Source organism: Leptonychotes weddellii, chromosome 9, assembly GCF_054177405.1.
Source record: "Leptonychotes weddellii isolate Sample4059 chromosome 9, ASM5417740v2, whole genome shotgun sequence".
Taxonomy (NCBI): Eukaryota; Metazoa; Chordata; class Mammalia; order Carnivora; family Phocidae; genus Leptonychotes; species Leptonychotes weddellii.
In genome coordinates, this window is record NC_138377.1 from 126,496,757 (window position 1) to 126,507,728 (window position 10,972).

The 10,972-nt window shown below is 57.5% G+C and overlaps 1 protein-coding gene across 1 annotated transcript in view; it reads right to left on the reverse strand.

The window, feature by feature from the left end:
• Nucleotides 1–10,972, reverse strand: part of CHRNA3 (cholinergic receptor nicotinic alpha 3 subunit) — a 12,706-nt gene extending 1,734 nt beyond the window's left edge. Inside the window, exons 1-4 of the mRNA XM_031019379.2 lie at nucleotides 10,844–10,972; nucleotides 10,687–10,731; nucleotides 9,659–9,768; nucleotides 3,964–4,975 (exon numbers count right to left, since the gene is read on the reverse strand). Of these exons, the coding sequence (XP_030875239.2) occupies nucleotides 3,964–4,975; nucleotides 9,659–9,768; nucleotides 10,687–10,731; nucleotides 10,844–10,864 (1,188 nt within the window). The 5' untranslated portion in view covers nucleotides 10,865–10,972. The remainder of the gene's footprint in view (nucleotides 1–3,963; nucleotides 4,976–9,658; nucleotides 9,769–10,686; nucleotides 10,732–10,843) is intronic.

The window sequence follows — 10,972 nt, forward strand, 5'->3', positions numbered from 1 at the left end:
TTCGAGGAGGGGTGGGGGCGGCGGGCAGGAGGGGACCTGTGAGGAGGGATGAGGGGCAGGGGGCAGGAGGGGACCCGCGAGGAGGGGACCCACGAGGAGGCGTGGGGGCAGGGGCAGGAAGGTACCAAGAGGAGGGGTGGGTGGCGGAGGGCAGGAGGGGAGAGGTGGGGGGCTGGAAGCACACGTGTGCGGTTCAGGGGAAGAGGAACAGGGAGAAATCTTCACAGAAAACCTGGACCCCCTGAGAACTGAAGGTGGGAAAGTTTGGGGGCAGCGGCTGGTGAGAATGTCCGTCTAGGAGAGACCTGCACACCCAGGTCCTGGGTTTACAGATTCCAGAGGCTTCTACACACAATCCATCAGTCAGACAAACAGCATTAGGTTAACTGAGAACTTCTCATCAGTTATACCAAACCAGTAGTATTTTTTAAGTATTTAAGGAAAGGAACTTCAACTCTAGAATTTTGGATCCAGCTAAACTCCCTGGAAAATGAGAGTTTTTCCATTTTGTAGCCCACAGGCCTCCAAAGGTTCAGCTGTAAGCCCTGGAGAAGACACGGCGGTGCGGGGAGAAAGGGGCAGGAGGACGGCCCAGGATGCACGCGGCGAGGCTGACAGCAGAGTAAGGAGCGACACGTCTGCCCCCAGCCCCCTGATCCAGAACACAGCTCCCGGAACATCCAGGGCAGCCGGCAGCCAGGAAGAGCCGAGGGGAGCACAGTGGGGTCGGATGCCGGGCGATGCGGTGGGCCCGGCGTGTGGGTCTGAGTCACGGAGGCACAGCCCCCACCTCCCCCCCCACCCCACCATGAACAGAAACAGAAGATGGGGCTTTCCAAGCAGCGGCCACGATTCAGACTTCACAGTGCACGACACGAACTCTGGGAGGAAAGAAAGGTAAATGGAAAACACACAATAAGATGGTAGAAACGGAGCCTTGACAGGAGAGTACCCACAAGACTCGGACTGCGTAAGTCACCGATCAGAAGTGACTCTGGAAGGAGTGAGCACACATCCACGCAGCGCACACAGCATCCGCGTGGGCGGATCCCTCTGTGGGTGTCTGTCTCCACCCAGCACAGGACAGGCTGTCTCAGGACCCGCAGCTCGGAACATGCTGGCCAGGGCCTGGGCTGAGGCCAGACTGAGAACAGGGTGCCGTGGCTGGAGCCGCCCCAGGACGACCGGCTGTGAAAGGCGCCATCAGCAAAGAGCGCTTTCAAGGGACCCCAAGCTCCAGGATTGATACGACTAAACCTTTTACTGTAAGAACAAGCGGGAGCACGTGGTGACCCACGGGAGCGGCCACGCCAGGAACACCAGGCATTCCCGTGCCGTGGGGGCCAGGGTGGTCGTGGTCGGGAGCCCAGCCCTGCAGTGAGGTTCTGGGGGGCCGAGCGCACCGAAAACCGGCCAGGCCAGGCCATGGACCCAGGGAGGGAAAGCCTCCCTGGAAAACCGTGGACCGAGATCCAGGGGAAGGAGGGCCCCTCCAGGCAGCTCGTGTGTCCTCGGCACAGGGTGGGCGTCTGTCCTGGCTCTCGCTGCCCGCTTACCAACAGGCCAGATTTCTGCTATTTCTGGAAAAATGGGAGCGCTAATAGCAGGCCCCCAGCCCCCATGGCATGGATGACCAGAGCTGAGCCGTGGCTGCCCCTTGACATGAACCTTGGGCCACTAGTTTGCCACTAATTTATCTTCTGGGCATTTCAGTGGTGACTTCCCTTTTAAAAAGTAACAATTTTTAACAGTGTCCTACAGTGTAGAAAAGATGCTTGTGAAACTCGTACTTTGTATGGTGCCTGGTAACTTTGGAATAGTTAATTTTTTTTTTTGAAGATTTTATTTATTTATTTGAGAGAGAGAGTGAGAGCACAAGCAGGGGGAGTGGCAGGCAGAGAGGGAGCAGGGAGCCCGATGCGGGGCTCGATCCCAGGACCCTGAGATCATGACCTGAGCCAAAGGCAGAGGCTTCACCGACAGAGCCCCCGGGCGCCCCTAGAGTTAGTTTCTGATAGCTTGACAGAGGCTGGAGTCCTATGAATACTTAGATCTCAATCTACGATATTTCTGCTAACTGAAATGATTACGTTTAAGGTGGATGAAGAAAGGGTAGAGAGTGCCTGCAAATGTTATCCGTGTTAGAGACATGAGATTTTCACAAATCAGGTTCTGGTGCTCCAGCAGCTGCTTCTGCTGGAGTTAAAGGTGAGCCTGACTTCTTGGCTCAAGGACGGGATCAGCAGGAGGCCCCGCGGTGGGGGTGGCGGTGGCAAGCTCACAGCTGCGCAGGCTGATGGGGTGCGGGCCAGGCGGCGGCTGCGGGCTCCCTCCTGTCTCCGCCACTGTCCCGTGCATTCGGAGCGGAGTGAAAGAGGCTCCAGTTGCTCCCTATCCGAGCTAACTACCCACCGCACATCAGGAGCTGAAACGATCCGTTCATTAGCTCTTTGCTAATCAGCAACCTAAGGCACAGCCAATTCATGTGAAAGCAGAGCTTCTTATAAAATCATCGCATGTGATTCGGACAACTTTGGGGGTAAACAGAGGGTCAGGGAGCAGCATACACGTGATATTATTAAGTGTAAAACGTCTCCTAATACTTCACATTCGTGCTAGTGTGAGATCTGTGGAGGAAACAAGTTCACCCAATTACAAACAGCGAGCAAAAGAGTTTGCCTGGATCCTTCACGAGAGAAGATGTACGAACGGCCAATAAGCATATGAAGAAGACTCCGAGTTGCTATGGAGCAGGGAAAAGCTCACCAAGACGGCCACAGGCACTGGTTCGCATGTTGGGATGAGTGCGTGCAGCTGCGGAAACTCTCACCGGCCCAACGCCTCGGGAGCCTCACAGTATCTGCCACCAAAGTTAAAAATGCCTCCCTGGGCGCCTGGGTGGCTCAGTCGTTAAGCGTCTGCCTTCGGCCCAGGTCGTGATCCCAGGGTCCTGGGATGGAGCCCCGCATCGGGCTCCCTGCTCGGCGGGAAGCCTGCTTCTCCCTCTCCCACTCCCCCTGCTTGTGTTCCCTCTCTCTCTGTGTCTCTCTCTGTCAAATAAATAAGTAAAATCTTTAAAAAAAAAAAACAAACAAAAGGGGCGCCTGGGTGGCTCAGTCGTTAAGCGTCTGCCTTCGGCCCAGGTCGTGATCCCAGGGTCCTGGGATGGAGCCCCGCATCGGGCTCCCTGCTCGGCAGGAGGCCTGCTTCTCCCTCTCCCACTCCCCCTGCTTGTGTTCCTGCTCTCGCTGTCTCTCTGTCAAATAAATAAATAAAATCTTTAAAAAAAAAAAAAAAAGCCTCCCTGCAGTGATCAGCAAGGGACACGGGTGCGTGTGTCCACCAGAAGACGTGTATAAGAATACTGATGGTCCCTTTCCTCAAAATAGCCCCAAACTGGAAATGACCACACGTGCAGGAGCTGTGGCATTCAGCAGCAGGTGTCTCGGAAGGACACCTTGTTGGATGTAAGAGGTCAGACGTGGAAGGGAGTGCGCCACGGAATTCCATTTGGATGGGGGTCAAGGGAAGGTAAAGGAGGTCGGGATCAGTGGTTCCAGAGGGTGGGGGACCCCCGGGAGGGGGCACTGGAAACGTCCCATGTCCCTACTCGGCTCAGGGTTACACATGTGCACTTTATACCTAAATGGGGCAAACAAACAGTTGGAAAGTAAAGTGACGACCGTAAGCTCAGCTGGTCGGGCTATGTGGAGGCGATCTGCTCTCGCGCCCGCTCCCGGCTCATCTCCGGACCGACCCCAGCTCGGGGGCCACCTCCAGGGCACACCAACTCCAGGCGCCAACCCCGTGCGCGTGAGGACACAGGCTGGGAGCGGTGATGCCGCACATCCAGGGATACCTGCCTGGTCCGTGGAGGAGCCGGGCCGGGCACAGCCGCTGACTCCCGGTCGAGCCTCTCAGCCCCACCCTGCATGTCTGCCCCAGGGAACAACATCTCCTCACCTCTTTGGCTTCGTTTTGCGCTTTCATATTTTCGGCAATATACCTGACGCTCTGGATGGCTTCTCTGATTTCCGGTGACATCGTAGAGAGGGCCAGCACGGCCTGGATGGACTCCGAGCTGGAGGGGCTCGGGAGGTTGGCGCTGAAATTGGAGATTTTCATCCTGCGGTGTTGGCACTGGCCACATGTCCCCTCCTGGCAGGGACAGCCGTCCTTGCAGCCTCTTGGCTCCGTGCGGCTGAAGCAGTTGAGATTGGAGAGCTCCGCACTGTACGAGGGCCTCGGCTTCTGGGTGGGGCCCCCGCTGCCTGCCGGCCTGGTCATGAACATGACCCTGGGAAGCAGGTGCAGGAAGATGGTCTTCACCCACGTAGGCATGGTGTGCGTGGTCGGCGTCCTGTAGTGCACGTTGAGCACGAAGACCGTGATGACGATGGACAGCGTGACGAAGATCATGGTGAACAGCAGGTACTCGCCGATGAGCGGAATCACCAGCGAGGTGGAGGGGATGGTCTCGGTGATGACCAGGAGAAACACGGTCAGGGAGAGGAGCACCGAGATGCAGAGCGTCACCTTCTCGCCGCAGTCTGAGGGCAGGTAGAAGACCAGCACGGTGAGGAAGGAGATGAGCAGGCAGGGGATGATGAGGTTGATGGTGTAGAAGAGGGGCAGGCGCCGGATGTAGAGCGAGTACGTGATGTCGGGGTAGATCTCCTCGCAGCAGTTGTACTTGATGTCGTGCTTGTAGCCGGGGGCTTTGATGATGGCCCACTCGCCGCTCTCCCAGTAGTCCTTGAGGTTCATGGAGGAGCCGATGAGGACCAGGTCGATTTTCGCCTTGTCGTAGGACCAGGACCCGAACTTCATGGTGCAGTTCTGGTAATCGAACGGAAAGTAGGTCACGTCGATCTTGCACGAGCTCTTGAAGATGGCCGGCGGGATCCAAGTCACTTCCCCTGTGTACTTGAGTAAAGCCTTGGTCTTGTCGTCCACCTGGAAGTCCCCGACAGCACTGCAGAGACAGGTGGGCGGCACACGTCATGACCACGCGCTCACCAGGGCCCGCGTCTCACACCGCCGGCAGCGAGTACAAGTAACCGCTTACGGGACCACACGGCAGGAGGGCGAGCCGGAGAAAGTTGCCCAGGCCATCACCCCGCTGACCAACGGGGACACCGCGGCCCAGGCCTGCATCCCCCCACCCGGGCGCATCCCTGGTTCACTCCACAGCCATGACTCTGCCTTGATATTTACCAGAAAGGGATTGTTTCCCCTCTAAAGAAATGGGATGAATGTTGTCCTTCAGGCAGGAAACCTGTGGGGATATTTGCCCCTCGTTCTGCTGGGGTTTAGACCTGTCAGCACCTCATTCAGTCTCTGGCACGCAGTGTGTGCCCACGGGCGCGTGAGGCCAGGCTGTGGAGCCGTGAGACCGCCGGGGGGCCCACTCCCCCACCCGGAGCCCCGTCAGTCGGGCTCACACCAGACACGGCCCGCGACCCTGCTCTCCCCACGCGCCCACCCCCACCCCCAGGCCTGCTCTGCTTGAACGTTCATGGGTTCTGATTCCTTGTCTTCCAAAGCCTGCACAACAGGTTACTTTATCTTCCGGTTCCCCCTCTGCCCCCATTTTCTCCCTGCCTTTCACCTCCGCGTGCCCGGACCGTCTACACAGAGCCCCGTGGGCCCCCGTCCTGCATCCGAGAGTCACGGTTGTGGCCTCGCCCTGGGGGGAGGCCCTACTGGTCTCCTCGAGTTCTGCCCTGGAGGCATGCACACCCTGCAGAAGGAGTGGCCACCTCGCCCGTCTGCCTCGGCGGTGGGAGAACAGGACACACCTGCACGTTAGGGGACAGCTGGGTGTTCCCTGTTATTTAGTGAGAACGTGTGGACACAGAAGGGCTGTGTCTTGCTGGTCTCTGCCCCCATCCATGCCTCCGTGGAGCAGGCCCTCGTTGGCGTGAAAATCCCAGGCCACTGCCTCCCTGTCCTCCGGTCGGCAGGTCTGTCCCACAGGGGCCCTGCGGGCTTCGTTCATGCTCAGCGCCCTTCGTTCTCGCTCCGGCTCCACGCGGATGGGAGGCACGAGGAGTGGGCAGGGCCCATGTGGCCCTGACTGTGATTCTCCTGAAGAACCCGCGGGGCCTGTTCAGGGGGCTGAGAAGACCCCAGAGCAACGTCCTCATGGCGTCCTGGGCCCACAAAACGTGGGAATGGAAAGAGACCTCCAGACCACGGCGCACAGGCCGTTGCCTCCTCTGTGAATACGTGTCCACTGGGACACAGCCACCCTGTCTGTGTCTGTTTCGGGTGACAAGGGCAGTGGGGCCACGGCTGGGACTGGCCCACAAAGTCTAAAATAGTTACTGGCCAGCCCTTGCCATCCACCGTTCTAGCCCAGCGGCCTCCCTGAGGACGACACCGACGGTCAGACCGTGGGCTCCCACGGAGTGTTTGTGGCAGGGCCTTGACCCACCGGAACTTGGGGCACAAGTGAGGGGTCACTAAACCACCCCTGTGCACCCCAAGGCCAAACACCGGAGTGAAGTTTGCCCGGATGGGTGATGCTCATTCCTGCTTGTTCCCGGGGATCCTGGTCCCGGGGCGGCGCCTGCACTGGAGGCCTTCTGCTGACCGGGCCGTGTCCGAACCGTGGAAGACCACGACCCAGCTGGGCCCTGGGGGGCGGCACGGCACCCACCACAAACAGGGCCCTTGTACGCATTAGTACGTAATAAACGGTCGCCTCGGGGGTCCAGGAGATGCGGGCAGCAAGACCCAGCTGGAGTGGGAGGGCTCTGGGCCGCCTGTGAGGCCGTTGGAGGAGAGAAGGTGGGTGGGGGCTTGCTCTCAGGGAGACGGAGCCTCAGGGGGCCGAGGGTGATGAGCGGTGTGAATGTTCTCTCCAAATTCCCAGCAGCAGACAGACAGGCAACCCGGGGAGCAAAGGAAAACCTACTGAGCACATCATCAAAGTCAGGTTACAGGCAAACGAGCTTCAGAATACGAGCGTGTGGGGACCAAGCCAAGCCCAGGGAGGCCTGCGTGGACGGTGATCAACCGGGAGCAGTGATGGCCGGGGTAAGAGGAAGTTCTCGTGTCCCAAGAGCCCCAGACACAGAAACCATGAGGAGACATCTGTCCCTCAAGAAAGAGGCCCCCGCTCTGTGTTGAACCCTCAGCAAGGGGAGCAGTGAAACGGGGGGCCCATGGATTTGCTTGTGGGGAAGAACCAAGAAGATGGTGCGGTCCATGGACGGTCTGCAGGGACGGCCATGGGGGCTGGTGTGGGCTCGAGGGTCTCAGACATTCCTCCCCCAAACTCCCTCCTGGGAAGACACAGACCCACCCAGAAAAATGCTGCTTAGGGTAGGATCCAAGTTAAACAGGGCCGGAAACGGGTTAAGAGAAGGAAGAGGGTTTACAGACCGGAAAAGCAGGTGTCTAGCGGCGGCTGCACTCCGACCCTGGGGCCCGCTGACCCAGATGCTCTCAAGCTGGCAAAAGGAGACCCCCGCCTGCCCGGTCCCCTCTGGGAGCCTGTCCTCAAAGTTCAGCAAAGGCCACTATCTCCACAAGAGCAACAGGAAGGACTGTAGTGTGAGAAATGCAAGAACACGACTGCCTAAATCACAAGCAGATAAGTGCACACCCCGAAGGACGGCCCCAGAGCCGGGGAAAGGCACGGCCCAATGTACAGATCAAGATGCGCTAAGTGACCTCTGGAAGCGGAAGGAGCAGTGTAACCAGACGCTAAATAACCTGGCTGGAGCAGCAGGTGTATCAAGAGTTGGCAAAACTGAGGGAAGAATCAGGAAAAGAAACAAAAACCACCTTAGAAGCAAAGCCTAAAAGCAACAAGACGGTGTCGAAAGCGCGGTTGCAGGAATGAACCCAGACAGGACCGATGTCCACATCAGACAGAAACGAGAACCCCAGAGAAGAATCCAGAATGTGGGTGAAGCTCCGACGTACATGCAAACAGAGTTCCCGGAGACAAAAACCAAAGCAGTGGGACAAGTCTCATGTCCTGGGACTCAGAAAAAAGCTTTCCTGGTGTCGAGTCTTATCCTGTGCGCGCGGCACAAACAACGGGACTTGAGAGACGAGGGCAGGGAGGCTCCGGGCACCCGAGCTGGAGGAAGAGCCCCTGCAAGGACTCTACTCCCCGGTTGCCCAGACCGTCCTGGTTCAGGTCGTGGTCCTGGCGTGCGTGCCCCAGCGGCCCCCTTTCTCTTTCCGAAGCCACCCGTTTTCACCTGCTTAGATGGGCATCAGATTTTCACACGACACTTCACCCCGGGACAGAGAGGCAGCATTAAGTCTTTCATGTGAGGAAGATCTCGGCCAAGGATTTTATATCCAGCTAAGCATTATCTAAAAAGGCTACAGTGGGTTATGAACGTGCAAGAACGTGGGGAATTTTGTGCCCATGAGCGTTTTCTGAGGGTCCTGTTAGAGAGTGAACTTCAGAAAACCGAAACCACAGGGGAAATTCTGGCCCGAGATCGTCAAAGATGTTTCTCATGTGTCCAAATGAAAGAAACTCTCCAGAGAGGGACCAGTCCTGAGAAACTCCAGCCCTAACTCGGAGACAGGAGCTGTGCGGTTTCCTCTAAAACTTATTTTCAGTTCCAGATTCTGCGAGAATTCCTTATGCTATTTGCTCCTCACCATGTCCAACATGAAGCATTTCACTGTGACTCAGTCTTGTTAAACTCACACCCTCAGTCCTCCAGCTGTTCACCCAAGATTGCCAGCAAGGAAACAGCCTTGAAATTCACATCATGAGATTAAAATTTCTGCACATTTTCTTAATTCTAGCTTCGTGAAAATTCTCAGTGTTCTGCCCAGGTCCCTAAAAGCCTCTGGATGCTCATGCTTTGTAAACCAGCTGAGTTTATCTTGTGTCCCAGTTCTGTGCGGACTAAATTTACAAATACAAGTTGCATGAAAGAAACATTTATGAATGATGTATTTCCTTGGGAAAACAATAAAAGAACAAACAAAAACCTTGCCCCATCTTTGGAGTGGCTAAAGACCCTTCTTTTAGCCAGTGACCAGGAAGTGGGACTCAGCCAAAAATATAGCTTCTTCAGTCCTAGTAGTTGAAGCATATTACTTTGTACTAATCCGGCATAAGAAACCTAAACACCGAATACTTTTAATCGTTAAGATTTGATTAATTCTATATGAAGTGCTTTGCTGAAAAGTGCATGGTTAAAACACGTTAACTTTAGACAGAAAGCACAGCTATAAAAATGCTGTTTTTCCATACCCAGAGAAAAACTAGTACATGTTGTAAGATATCACTTAAGATTTGCCCAATAACAGAGCTTCACTGTGGAAAGCGTCAGGTTTTGGGAAAGAGGCCGGTTTCGGAGGCGCCACGATGGGCGGTGGAGAACCTGAGACAGGAGAGGCTGCACGCAACTGTGGGCCCACCGTCATCAGGGGCGGAGAGTGAAGCTTCCCTGGGTCCTGACCTTCGAGGAAGGTCGCGTTCCCTCCCTGGCTGCCCCTCCCGTCCCTAGCTGCACACTCGGAGGTTATGGTGCCTGCCTGCGTCCCCTGGGGTCAGGGTGGGGATCTCCGGCACGTGGCACACAGTAGATGCTCAGTATATCCCCGTGGAAGTCACGGATCCGCGAAGCCCCCTTGGATGCGGTCGGGGCAGGGCCCACCCCGCACTTACTTGTTGTACAGCACGATGTCCGGCTTCCAGATCTTCTGTGCGGGGACGCGCATGAACTCCGCCCCATCGTAGTCAGAGGGGTCCCACTTCAGCTTGTAGTCATTCCAGATCTGGGGAGAGGCCAGGGAGAGAGTGGGAGGCAGCAGAAGGACCCGCACGGTCTCCTTCCTTGACCTCACCGGTCCTGCGGAAGCCCGCACCTCTGAGCCCGTGGGGGAGACCGCGCTGGGCTGCCTCTGCGGCCGGGGCCGGCCCGCCCTGCGCCGACCAACGGCGATCCCCGCTGGTGCAGGCCAGCTGCATGCCTTATGTGCTTGCTGTTTACGTCCTGAGACGGCTCTCCAGGAGCTTCCCCACACCTGTCCCGCCCCCCAAACCCAAGAATGCTAATGACACACAACCCTCCTCCACCTCCAGGTTAAGCGGGGCTGGTGTCTAAAGGTTCTGGGGAAGGAGCCAGGGCCCCACTGGGGCCCGAGAATCATGTAGGAGCAGACGCTGGGGGATGGGAGCAGGTGCACAATGGGCCCCGTACCCTCCTGCCTCCCCAGCCCCCGCAGCATGGGAAGGCTGCGTGGGCCGGCAGACGGTCACATTACTCCAGGGAGTTATCTGTCCAGGGCTGGACAAAGCCTCCCCGGGGGATGGGGGCCCATGGAAGCTGGTGTCTTTGACCTCAATCTGAACAGGAAAGTCCGGAGCCCCTGCTCCCACTCGGCCAAAGAAAACAGCATCTGATTTTCCTGAAGGACGGATTTTTGGTCAGAAGGGAAGGAGGTGGCCTCGGCACCAGCCCAGAGTCGGGGGCGGGCTCCAGGCCCAAGTCTGTCCCCTGCGACGCGTGACTGTGGAGGTCTGGCGGCAACCTGTCACGTGTGACTTGAGGGTCCGACTTCCGGGGGCGCTGTGCAGCAGTGCGTGTGACCCCAAGCCCAGGAAGAGCCGGCCGGCGGTGGTGACCCCATCTTTGGGAGTAGAGACAGCAGCCACCACCAGGGGGCAGCAGTGCCCAGGGTCCGCTCACTCACTTGCTTGAGCCACAGGTTGGTCTCCATGATCTGGTTGACTTCGTCCTAGATGGAGAGAGGAGAGTGGTCACGTGAATACGAACACCAGGCTGGTTCCCGGAAAGGCTCTTCCAGAAGCCCCGCTCCCCACGCCCCGGCTCGAGGCTCCCGCACTCACCACCTTCACCAGCTGAGACATGGACACTTCAAACTGGATGATGACTGGGTCCGACACGTTGGCCACAGGCCGGATGATCTCGTTGTAATCCTCGAACAGCCGCTCAAACAGACGGTGCTCGGCCTCGGA